The sequence below is a fragment of the Solea solea genome, chromosome 18 (genome assembly GCF_958295425.1).
Source record: "Solea solea chromosome 18, fSolSol10.1, whole genome shotgun sequence".
NCBI lineage: Eukaryota > Metazoa > Chordata > Actinopteri > Pleuronectiformes > Soleidae > Solea > Solea solea.
Window position 1 is genome coordinate 1,734,951 of NC_081151.1, and position 12,464 is coordinate 1,747,414.

Consider the following 12,464-nt stretch of genomic DNA (forward strand, 5'->3'; position numbering starts at 1 on the left):
GTCATGCATGAAGTGCAGCGCTCAGGAATGTAAAAGTGCTTCGATATTTCACACAAACTTTCATGTTTTTCCTAAAAGGAAACGATGATGACCAACGACAGCTCGGTCAGGTGACTTAATATAAAAGCTGAAAACCACGGTATATTAGTTTTCACTCAATTATCCGTGGAGAAAGAGTTTGCTGTCTGGAATTCTGCACACACCCCCACCCCCAATTTTTTTATTTTTTTTAAACTGACTTCATTTCTCTTGTTTTACCATCCATCACTGCAGCACTTTCTCATTTTTCCATTCTCCTGCCCCTGCTGCTTGAAGTCTGCGTTTGTCATTCACTCCTCCTCAGCGGAGACTGTCTCGCTCTGTGATATATGATCCTCAGGAGATTTCTACAGTGCTTTTCCAGTGTGAGCCTCAGTGAAATGAAGTAATCGGCTCAAAGAAAACACCATGTAAAAAGTACAAGAAATTACATCAGACTTTATCTGGACATCAAATTACTATCAATATATATATATAATTTACTGCAGGGAAAAGAAAGTCATGTCAGTCTATATTTGCTGTGAGAATGTGATCAGTAAAGTTTAATTGTTGAATTCAAAACTGTATAAATATGCCATACAGTGCATCTGAGCCTTTGCTTTTGGTTTGAAATGTGATTTCTCCAGTGTGTTACAGTTGCACCACCTTGTGGATATAACGCACATTACATTTTACCTAAAGTAAAAAAAACGAATTGATAAATATTAAATGGAATGAAATATAATAGTAAGAGTTTGATTTATTGAGGTCGCAGCTTTAATCAGGTTTAATAAGGTTCTACTGTGCACTTTAGTATTTAGTATATTGTCTCAGCAGAGGAGACGTCAGTAAAGCTGCAGTAAAGATGTTGAGATCTCAGTTCTCTTCAGTGATGCACAGACGACACGACTTTGCTGCTGTGGAGATGAAGTCACAACAAGAGACATAAACAAAGCAGGGTATTTGCATGAGAGTCACATGACCACCTCCACCATTTCAGAACATGTAGAACATGACGATGCAAAATGTTAAAACTGCCGTTATTCTTTCAGTAAATAAATATACGTATAATTCAGAGTTTAAAGTTAGAATTACACACACAAACCGGGTGCATGAGCAGTGGTCAGCACATAACCGGGTGCCTTGCTCAGGGGCACCCCAGCTCTTGGACCGTCCCCAGGATTGAACCAGCGACCTTCCAGTTACAAGCCCAATTCCTTTCCTCTTGTCCAGTGCTCACGTCTTAATTTTACTTCTTTGAATAAGCGGCACTTCTCTCAAGACTGTGTTCAGGTTATTTGTCCGATGCATTATTATGTGACGTTCAGCTGTTCTTGTGTCTACGGTCTAGTGTTTGTTTCTAGTGTCTTGTTACATTTGTGACTGAAAAACTGACTTTGTTACATCATCTAAATACACAAGTGTAAGAAGTTTTTAGTTATTTCAATATGGACTGAATATTGAAATAAAGAGATTCTGTTAGTTACATCAGTTACATCTTCTGGTCTCTTTTATTTACTGAAAAAAAAATGTGTCGTATATATCATTTAGTGTTTAATGCATTAGTAACACCCACAGACACGCCTCATATTTATACACACACATTATGAGTAAATGCACTATTCATAGAGAGAGAGAGAGAGAGAGTGATGTGCTGATATCAGTATTACTGTTTGGTTTGAGGATTAAAAGCTGGCTGATGCAGAGAGACTTCTCTCTTCTTTTAAGACAGTTCTTCTTCTTCTTCTTTGCATCAAACAAAAGTGACTCAGTAAAAATGAATCTTTCGTTTGGTGTCGAAATCTCACAGAAACAGATTCACTGACTTATCGGAGGCTTCCTGATCTCGTCGTCCTCGCCCTCGCCCTCGCACGAGTCGGGATTGTCAGGTTCTGTGCCGCCGGAAGAAGACTCCTCCCCCCGCTTGGCTCCACCCCACCGCTGTTTGACCAGGTTGTTGAGCTGCTCCAGGATGTCGATGGAGTGGTTGATGACCAGAGCCAACCAAGCCAGGCCAAAGAAGATCCACGAGGCCATCAGGACGCTGTACCAGTCTGGGTAATGTTTGTCAGGGTTAGTGTCTGTGAAAGAGAGAGACGAGTGAACACAACACACACTGTGAAGCTACATCTGTTAGACGCCTCCTTTAATGCCTTCATTGTCCAAGACAACAACAACGTATCATTGACTAATCCATTGACACAATATCACCGGTGCTGCACCTGCCACATAATCTCCAAAGCCGATGGTGCTGAGGCTGATGAAGCAGTAGTAGATGGTCTGGGACAAGCTCCAGCCCTCAAACTTCTGGAACACCAGCATGGGCATGATGAAGAAGAGAAGTACGCCGAGTAAGTAGGACACCAGGTGGACACAGAAGCGGGACACCTTCTGTACTCAAACCAAGAAAGAATTATAGTTTTCCTCACTTCAGTGTGTAAAAACAAACATATTTAGACTCTATGGAAGTGTATTTCTTTACAGCATCACTGCAGCAAATGTTATTGTTGGTGTAATACACATTTCAGCCACAAGAGGCTGAGGCGCATCACTGTCTCAGCTCAGAACCTTTTGTGTTTTTATACAATTGGTTTCTTTTCACTCCAAACACAGAGTAACTTCACAGTCACGTCTTTCTTTAGGCTACAAATGCATTTGAATAGGGAAACGCTTTTTATTCTAAATGTTGAAAAATGTTGAAAAATGTCAGAAAAAGGTTGAACATTTTGGAAAAATGTCAGAAAAAAATTGAAAAATGTGGAAAAATGTCAGAAAAGGTTGACAAATGTTTAAAAATGTCGGAAAAAGGTTGAAAAAAATGTTGAAAATTGTCGGAAAAAGGTTGAAAAATGTCGAAAACATTTTTTAGCTACATTTTGTGTTGAAATGTGTTGATGCACTACCGCATTTTGTGGCTGAAATATATTATATATTAGACTTACCCTTCGCCCAGTCTTTCCCTCAAAGAAGTCACATATTTTCCTCTCGATAACGAGCATGTACTTGCCCACCCTGTTGAGCACCACGACGTTGAGCGGGATGCCGATGAGTGCGAAGAACACACAGAAGATCTGTCCTTTGGTGGAGCTGGGACTCATGCTCCCATAACCTGCAGGAGACCAAACACACTGAGAATTAAAACATCACACTTTGTTAAGTATATATGATCGAATCTTTTGAAAAGTACTTTTTGGGAGATTTTCCTTCTTGATTAGGATATTTATTCACAGCAGTAAACTATTTTGTAGTCTTTGTAAATCATTTTCATCTTAAACAACAATTTTTATTCCATAAACGAGTGCTTTGTAATGCTGGCAGGATAATTTGGGTCTAAAAATGGTTGAGTAATAATTTAAATCATATAAAATAAATAGATGTTAGTACAAGATTAACAGTCTGACCTATAGTTGTGACCACAGTGGCAGCAAACACGGCCGAGCTGGTGAACCTCCAGAAGCCGTCTGACGTGCGGTTGCTTTTCAAACTCAGGCCCAACTTTGATGCATCATGAACAATCTGACAAACAAACAAAGACATTACAAGCTGGGCCACACACACACACACACACAGTTCTAATTGTGACTCGTGTGGATCCAGAGCACGAGTCATGTGTGGATGTGAGAAATGTGCAATATTACACCTGAGAAAAACATCATAATCTGTTCTCGCCTCGTTATTCTAACATATTTAATCCTACATTTATAAGTACTCATCTCTGAAATCAACACAGTTATTTTTTCTTCATACAATCTGCATGACATGTTTTTGATAGAACAGTAGAAATCCCAGTTCTCTTCAGTCTGGATCAACATCATGTCAGTCTTAACTCTGCAGAAACAATGTGACCTAATGCACTTCTCTGTGACAGCAGCAGTCTTCAAGCTGCTGTGGAAATGAAGTCACAACAAGAGACATAAACAAAGTAGAACGTCCTCACTGCAGAAAAGCTGCAGAGTTGGTATTTGCATGAAAGAAGGTGCCTCTGAGTCACATGACCACCACCAGCCAGGTTATCAAACAGGACTTTCCCCGTAAATCTCTGCAATGGGATTAATTTGCTTGTTGGATCAAGTGTAAACAAAAACAGTGACCCAATCAAGTCAAAAACATGTAGAACTCCACATTAGATAAATTTTACATAAGTAGGACTTGTGTTCTTTTAGTAAATATAGATAAGATTACTTTAGAGAGAGCTGGAAAGTGTAACATGCTGACATCTGTGACATGTGTCTGTGTTGCTGTGGTTTGAGGATTAAAAAGTGGATTATCATCATATTTATTCCATATTTCTGCGCCTCACCTGAACCATTTCGTCCAGGCCCTCTTGGTTCAGACAGGTGTACGTCATGAGCAGGTTGCGTCTTCTTATCATTACTTGACTGATGTCCGCCTGTCCGTGCTCTCCCTCCAACTTCCAGAAAACAACCCCACCGATGAGGACGTAGGCCACGTAAACCAGGCCCAGAATGAGGATGGAGGGCACCTGGACCAGACTCAGCATCTCCTTTATCTTCATCTCGGACTTTTTGATTCCAGATAATCTCAGGGTCTCAGTCAGTGCAGCCAGCAACAGCAAGGAGTGAGTGCTTCCTTGCTCGGTGGCTCCTTGTCCGTCTGCGCATTGCAGGTAAAGGAAATGCTACCTGTGCGCCTGTTTTGCACTCAACAATGCAAATCTGCTGGAAAACAAGCAGAAGAGGAAGGAAACGGCCGCAGAGGCTGAGCTGCAGGTGAAGATTGTTGTATTTGTGGTCAGGGAAGTCATGACAGGAGCCTGAGCTCGAGATAATCTACAGAAGTTCACAACGTTATATCTCACAGTCTTCATCAGTCCTGGTGAGCTCCAGCTGCTGCTCATGCTCTCACCTCACGTCACCATCACCATTAATGAGTTTGTTTAAGATAAACGTCTGAGCTCAGCATCAGCACACACACACACACACAGATGTGGTCTCACAAAAACACACGCACACACACACGCACACCAAATATGTCACATGACAACTTAGTTAAAAGGCAGTTTAGATCACGTCACAAAAACACAGCTGCATCTGCAGTAAGAACTGTCACAAACTTTTATCTGTAACCATAGTGAAATTTGAAGGTGAGCACACACATCTGCTCACTATATCATCTCTGATTATAAATATGAACCTTTTTCAAGATATTTAACTCATTTAAATATTTAAATTGTACTGTAAACAACATGAAATCAGTTTGTATTCATTGTCTGCACTTTGCAGTTTTCCCAGTTTCAAAGACCTTTCCATTAATCTTTGCACTTATACATAAAACAAAGATGTCGACAAAAACTGGAAACACTAGAAAAAGCATTTCCAGAGGACGAATGCAGTCAATACTGTCGCTGTGACTCAGCGTCATCGGTGACACAGAAAGGATAAAGAAGAAAGTTGTCTAGTCCCAGCAGCTGCAGCGTTTCATTCCACATCTGCTTTCTTTTCCACGATCCCTTTATTTACATTCTACAATTTCACATGTGAATTACTGGTGAAAAACAATCAGCTCATGTTGTCGCGACTTTACATCTGATCCACGAGGTTAAATGTCCGCTCACTGCACTGAAATGTCCTCAAGTCGCCCTGATGCACAAATCTAATTTGAGGTAGAAACCTGTCATGTGTCCTTTATCGTATATTAAACCAAATAAAGAAAGAATAAATATATACGGACTGAATATATACCACTTTCCTCCGTGTTCTACAGTAAACAATCACACAACATGGCTTCTATCTAATGAATACTACGTGAACCTAACGTCCACTGTCAGATCTTTGACGTGTCCTCTAGTTTACAGGAGGACGTGTCCTCTAGTTTACAGGAGGACGTGTCCTCTTCCTCCTCTTGTTTCTTAAAGCCCGGGTGAGTCAGGACGACTACATGCTCCATCATCCTGGCTCCCATGTTGAGGATGAGCGCGAGCCACGCCAGGGCAAAGATGATCCATAAGCCCGCGAGGCTGCGGTACACTGAGATGTACTCTTTACCCGGGTCGGTCCCTGCAAGAACAACCCTGGTCAGAACACGGCAAACTCATCCCGGGCAGTAAATGATGTTTTTGGATCAAAGCTAAGAGAATTGATCACTGTTAATCCGTCCATGACGTTGGTGCTCGTTTGCACCCTCTACTCACCCACCACGTAATCTCCAAAACCAATAGTGCTGAGTGTAATGAAGGCGAAATAGAAGCCCTCACCAAACGACCAGCCTTCCACGTAACTGAACAGCAGAGGGGGGATGACCAGGAACAGCAGGCTGCCACTGACCAAGTAAAAGCTCATGGCCAGAGCCTCCACGGTTTGCTGCGGAAAGATAAAACCACAGTCAGGTTTAGTGCAGCTCGCTTCACGTGAGATCATGAATAAAGGTTTCAGACCACATGTTATAAAGCAATAAAGGCGCTTCATTTAATAAGGAATAAGGAAACAGTTTGTCTCATGAACTCAGAAGTAGCTTCACATGTAGAGCAATATTTCATTTACCTTAAATTAGCCATACCATAATAGTGGTATATGATATGATATGATATGATATTATAGTAATATCATCTTATAGCTTGGCAATAACAATGGAAAAATGTGTTATAATATGGTTTTATCAATTATGATTCAAAAACAATTGACCAATCTATTTCCTGAATATTGCTTATTAATAAACCCTTTATTATCACACTATTACACTGATATTAATGATAAAATGGCAGAAATAAGATGGTATTAGCACAATATTACCTCCCCATCCCATAATGACTAGTGCCATGTTGTTACTGTACCATAATATAAACTGTTACTTAATTGCAAAGTTGTTATAATTAAGAATAATATTTAAATTACTTTACACTCTGCGGCATGTTATCTCGCAGCAGTGTGTGTGTGTGTGTGTGTGTGTGTGTGTGTGTGTGTGTGAGGCGCGCCGTCGGTACCTTGTGAGGACCGACTGAGACCATCCCTCTCTTGAGTCGACCCAGGTGGACGGTGACAAACTTCCCCAGCTGTTTGAGGAAAGCCAGATTGAGCGGGATGCCAAAGAGGGCATAGAACACGCAGAACACCTGACCAGCCACGGTGCTGGGGGAGAGGTTACCGTAACCTGTGAGGCAAATGATGAGGATGATGATGATGATGATGATATTCTGCAATTATTTCATTTAATTTCTTTATGTTTGGCAGCATTCTTCTAATGGAGAAAATCTAAATCTGGCAAAATCTGCACCATTGTTTTCCATTCCATTATAATTCCAGCTATTTTCTACATTTAACTTTCTGTATTTTATGTTTCCACTTTCTGTAAATGTGAAGTTTTGTCTGTTCTGTGCATGTGACACCCGTCTGTCCATCCTGGCAGAGGGATCCTTCCTCTTCACCATATTTCCTCCCCCCATTCAAAGGTTTTTTGTGTTTTGTGGAGTTTTTCCCCCTCACGCGATGCAAGGGCGTACAGACTGTAAACGAGTGTGTTTGTGATGTTGAGGCGACGTGTCAGCAGTGACACCATAATAAACACTCACCTATAGTTGTGACCACTGTGCCTGCAAAAAAGAAGGAGCTGCTGAAATCCCAGTTACTGGGGTTTGTAGAGTTTCCCGAGGGATTGACTCCATTTTCCCAGGCGTCCAGAATAACCTGCACACACACACACACACACACACACACAGACAGATACATGTCATCACAAAAACATCACAAAAAAGAAAGAACATTATTCACTCAGTCACAATCTTGACACATTATTACACATATTATAATCATTTTCTGACCTACATCCCAGTAATTACATTGTGTGTTTTGGATTATGACACACTCATCGATTTCTTTTATGTCAGATTACCGTCAGAGCATTTATTACTATGTACCTACACTAATCATAAAATTGATCTTTAATTTGACAGTTACACAGTCGAGGGACCTTTAACATAAAACAACCATTTCTAATGATTATCATTAATATCAATGATTCAATTGCTTTAAAGATGGAAAACCTGAACAAATTTCTCCAGGGCCGCTCCGTCCAGGCAGGTGTAGTTGGTCAAGAAATGCAGCTTCTCCAGCTGGAAGTGGTCGCGGTTGTTGATCTCAGCCTCTCGCTCCAGGATCTGGAAGACGACGGCCCCGACCAGCAAGTACGCGAAGTAAGCCACAGACAACAGTGTGGTCCAGTTCAACTTGACACGGGCCAACTGGAAGCTCGCCATCAAACACCAGAGAGGACGACACACACACGCGCTGGCGCTCACAGAGGATCAGGTCTAATCACGTGTCGCTCCGCACAGACCACATCCATCACTGCACAATCTCTTCCACGAAAAGGAACAGGAAGTCGCCACAAAGATACAGACGTGTGGTGTTTTTAAAGTAAGCTACAGGCAGTTTCTGTGAAACCTGCTTCAAATCACAGCCGCGTGGAGGAAGGTGGATGTTTGGTGAAGCTGTATCTTTGGGGTGACAGCACTAACTCGGTTGGTAAACATCTCCCCATAATGATCCCGCTCTCATTGGTCAGACGGCCAGAGATGCTGGGCATTGATTTATAGGTTGCTTGGGTAACGATCAAACTCCTCTTTGCCATTAGTGCGACATCTGGACACAACACACACACACACACACACACACACACACACACACACACACATTCAACTGTTTGCACTAATAAGGAAGTGGCGGCGGCGGCATCTTTGTCAGCAGAACAAAAGTTAATGTTTTACCGGACTGATGCTGCTGCTGCTGCTGCTGCTGCTCATCCGAGCACTAAATGCCGACTCTTTCCTCGGGACTCGTTTTATTCAAATATCAAATTTACTTGCAACCGCAAAACGACACAGCTCGTGACGCACTCAGCAGAAGCTGCTGTGCGGCACATTTCATAACGATAAGACAATTTAATTACACTTAAACTCATCAGTTTAGACCGAGAGGCTCAGTTTCTGCGACATCTGCGAGAACAATCCGACGCAGATTCTCCACCGCAGGCGGGAGCCGAGCACATTTATGGCTTTGTGGAGACGTGCGCTACTCGATTGTGAGCCATAAACCAGAGAGTTGAGAGACTCTGGGGTTTCAGTGTGTTAGTATGATATACATGCACGCTCAAAATAGACACAGGCTTGACATGAGGTGAACTCTTAGTACAAGGTTGTCTCAGAGCAGAGCAGAGTTAGGCATCGAGTCAAACGCTAATATCTAAGGTGAGGATAAACGACTCAGATAAATAAATTTAAGCTCGACTCGTCCACAACAGAGTGTTTCTTCAAAGCGACTTGATGCAAATCGTGCAGCTGCTCGTCATCCGACAAACAAATGGACGCAAAGCCATGCAAACAGGTTTGTCACAGAGGCCACAGGCGGCATGTGCAGCTGTTTGACACTGACGCTCATTCTCCAACGTGGTGATTTCACTTTGTGTGAGTAATAATGTTGCCAATGATCAGCAGAGGAGACACACAGATGCCTGTAAACCAATTTGAATTTCAAATGTATCTTAAGGAAGACTGGTACAGACTTCAGCCCAGTGCATGCTGGGATAGGCTCCACCTCCCCACTGTCTCTAAGTGCTAAAGTGACCAGAGACGGATTATTTTAAACTCCTGAAAATCCATTAGTGAAACCACAGCAAACACATTTCACTTATATTTGCAAATTCCCAGTTCTGTGAACTTTCCATTCCACGTGACCGAGATTTTCCACTCGTGCCGCACAACATGTGTGTGGAAATAAACGTTCTCTGCTGAATTCAATAAGAACAAAGGAAACGTGAAGAAAGCACAGTAAAACTAATTAGAATGGTTGAGTTCTTTGTTAACAAGCAGCTTTATTCTTCTTATTATTCTTATGAATACTTTGTTCATATTTGTGAACACAATATCAAACACAGTATATTAAATACAGCTATTTATAGCATCGCACAAAGACATCTTCCGTCTCTGAATGACATGAAAACACTCGCACCGCTGAACAACACTTTCATTACGTCCTCAAACACATATCAGAGACAGATGGTTTCCTATTTTCTGCTCGTTCCTCTGATATCTTGAGACAACATTTGTTCAGCACAAATGGCCGACGCGTGCCGTGATTTATGCCGCTGCCCTTTACATCAATGGCATCACTTTTAGATGGTCAATAAGTGTGTGTGTGCGTGTGTGTGAGGATGAAAACAGGATGTGTATGTGTGTGTGTGTGTGTGTGTGTGGTGCATCTTTTCCATGTGAAATTTGGCATTTTTCAAGTCATTTGACATGATTTCCTCTCACATCATCACTGTCCATCATTACTCACACAGGCAGATGATGGCAGTCAGACGAGACGAGAGCTCCAGGCCTCACCTTCCTCCTCAGAACTTCATGTCACTGATGAAGAGCGTCTGAAAATAAAACAAAACACTGACAGATAATCCAGAAATTAAGTGAAATATGACAGAATATATCCTCTGGGTCACATGTCTGCACATGGCTGCTGCTGCTGCTGCAGATAAAGGCCTAAGTCATGTTCTACCCAAGGGTCCTTGAAAGTTTGTGAATTTGAAGAATTTATCTTAAGGAAAGTAAATGGGTCCTTGAAATCCTTGAAAAACAGTTTTCAAGACCCTTGAAAGTTTTGGATTATCGCCCTAAATAGACACGGGTCATTAAACGTGTTTGAATTTTTATAGAGGGGATAGAATCATATGGAAGAAACACAAAAAACAAGATCTGACGCTTCTCTGTCAAAACACACTCAACTCACTGATGAAATGAGGAAGGAAGGAAAGGATGAAAGGAAGAGTGATGGGAAAGAAAAGCTTGTGTTCTTTTGCATGGTATCTGCTCATTTATTTCTCATCATTGGAAAAACCACAAGACAGGGAAGTGGACTTTATGCAGGAGTCAGAGGAGAATATGGAGAGTTACAGAGAAGCATTCTAAAGGTACTCATGGATTTCTACATTAAAAGACTCCAGAAGATGTAAGGCAGCTAACCAGCAGAGGGCAGTGTTGATTACAAAATGCACATGATGTGTGTCGTTACCTGCTCTGTTGAGGAGGTTTTGTCTGGCTCTGACAAAGGCCAGGATGTCAGCGTCCGTCTGCTGGTGTCCAGTCAGTGGAATCGAGGAGGACGAGAGCTCGGTGCTCGACAGGGACCTGACATGTGAACAGGTCAACGTGAATTATCTGCACACTGTCGCACAAACATAAACTAACTGTTGAAGAGAGAGAAAACAAATGCATCGCTGTGCTCCTCCAGCCTGCATGTGACGCTCTGAATGTTTAACTGTGCAGCGCTCCAGTGAGAAACTATGCCTTTGAATTGGTAGAAAGAGTTTGGAGACATTACTTCACAGAGAAATAAAAATTTATGGCCACATTCATAAGTGGAGAGAAAACACAGCGCGGCTATAAAAATCTACAGGTCCAGGTCGTTTGTATGGATTTAATGACGACTGCAAACACGCACACGGGCTCCTGTGTTGTTTGCATATGGACACACGTACATTACAAATGTACACAGTGCTTAAACTTCATCTTATGTCATGCTGTGGCCTCGAGGAGTCACATGATTGGTGATTATTTTCCTCAGCAGGTTGAATGTAGAGCTGCAACTAACCATTATTTTGATGTGTTCAAATGTCTTGTTTTGTCCACAAACCAAAATGATTCACATTTTAGTGATTTCTTTGTTATAAATTAAGGAAATATTCACATTTAAGAAGCTTAAACAATCGGAAATCTTGTTTTAATCATGAAAAAAGCTTCAAACCGATTATCAAAATAGCTGTTGTTTTCAAAGCCACACATTCATGTCCAGGAAGCCTGTCCCACACACACACACACACACACACACCTCCACTCAGATGACGGCGTGTAGTGAGTCGCTCTCCCGTGCATGGAGGTATCATCGTGCCACGCTGGTGCAGCTGTTACGGGAGGAACGTTTTTAGGACTGAAGCTTCTGAAACACAAATGTACACAAATAAACAGTCTTAACATTTATGGAACAAAAGCCGTGCAGACGTGAGATCTTGAGCAGAAGAGGTGGAAGACTGTGGAGCAGGGAAGTCTCTCGCTGTGCTGCAGGAATCCTCAGGTTAATCTCAATAAGACTTTTTCAAGACCTTCTCAAAATATTCTAAGACCTTATCGCCATCAGCACGTATTTAACTTACAAACACAACCATACATAGGAACACATGAGCTTTAACTAAGATTTATCAACGTTTAATACTTTTTAAGACCCCGCGGACACACGTGAAGTTAAAGGAGGATTTTATGATCTGATCTGTGTCTGCAGCAGATTTGCAGACTAGAGTTCATATGGAAATCATATGTCTCGTCTCACAGGTTTATTTTTAGCATCATCACATGCCGTACACATGTTTATTTATTTAACAATGAAATGTAGTTTCCACTGCGATATTTCATGTCCAGGGTTTCTGAGGTTCACCAGCTTTATCAC

At 41.8% G+C, this 12,464-nt stretch overlaps 3 protein-coding genes across 3 annotated transcripts in view; all 3 read right to left on the reverse strand.

Moving 5' to 3' along the window:
• Window positions 1–1,506: 1,506 nt before the first annotated feature.
• On the reverse strand, window positions 1,507–5,172 carry kcnk17 (potassium channel, subfamily K, member 17). The gene is made up of 5 exons (XM_058615640.1): window positions 4,319–5,172; window positions 3,420–3,534; window positions 2,961–3,127; window positions 2,241–2,409; window positions 1,507–2,099 (listed from the first exon to the last, which is right to left on the reverse strand). Exons 1-5 carry the CDS (start codon window positions 4,532–4,534, stop codon window positions 1,837–1,839), a joined length of 930 nt encoding a protein of 309 aa, XP_058471623.1. The 5' UTR covers window positions 4,535–5,172; the 3' UTR covers window positions 1,507–1,836.
• Window positions 5,173–5,272: 100 nt separating this feature from the next.
• Window positions 5,273–8,652, reverse strand: LOC131444289 (potassium channel subfamily K member 16-like). Its single transcript, XM_058614467.1, has 5 exons — window positions 8,015–8,652; window positions 7,544–7,658; window positions 6,959–7,125; window positions 6,170–6,338; window positions 5,273–6,035 (listed from the first exon to the last, which is right to left on the reverse strand). Exons 1-5 carry the CDS (start codon window positions 8,225–8,227, stop codon window positions 5,803–5,805), a joined length of 897 nt encoding a protein of 298 aa, XP_058470450.1. The 5' UTR covers window positions 8,228–8,652; the 3' UTR covers window positions 5,273–5,802.
• kif6 (kinesin family member 6) overlaps window positions 8,646–12,464 on the reverse strand; it is a 42,803-nt gene continuing 38,984 nt past the window's right edge. Inside the window, exons 20-22 of the mRNA XM_058614466.1 lie at window positions 11,853–11,960; window positions 11,037–11,152; window positions 8,646–10,392 (exon numbers count right to left, since the gene is read on the reverse strand). Coding sequence (XP_058470449.1) covers window positions 10,376–10,392; window positions 11,037–11,152; window positions 11,853–11,960 — 241 coding nt within the window. The 3' untranslated portion in view covers window positions 8,646–10,375. The remainder of the gene's footprint in view (window positions 10,393–11,036; window positions 11,153–11,852; window positions 11,961–12,464) is intronic.

What these genes read in the sequence shown, in the direction of transcription:
- kcnk17 (XM_058615640.1), bottom strand. Translation starts at nt 4,534, where the DNA reads ATGAAGATAAAGGAGATGCTGAGTCTGGTCCAGGTGCCCTCCATCCTC. An exon ending in GCCTGGACGAAATGGTTCAG is followed by an intron (nt 3,535 to 4,318) that starts GTGAGGCGCAGA and finishes TTTGTTTGTCAG; the next exon opens with ATTGTTCATGATGCATCAAA. An exon ending in CACTGTGGTCACAACTATAG is followed by an intron (nt 3,128 to 3,419) that starts GTCAGACTGTTA and finishes GGTCTCCTGCAG; the next exon opens with GTTATGGGAGCATGAGTCCC.
- LOC131444289 (XM_058614467.1), bottom strand. Translation starts at nt 8,227, where the DNA reads ATGGCGAGCTTCCAGTTGGCCCGTGTCAAGTTGAACTGGACCACACTG. An exon ending in CCCTGGAGAAATTTGTTCAG is followed by an intron (nt 7,659 to 8,014) that starts GTTTTCCATCTT and finishes GTGTGTGTGCAG; the next exon opens with GTTATTCTGGACGCCTGGGA. An exon ending in TTTTGGAGATTACGTGGTGG is followed by an intron (nt 6,036 to 6,169) that starts GTGAGTAGAGGG and finishes TTGTTCTTGCAG; the next exon opens with GGACCGACCCGGGTAAAGAG.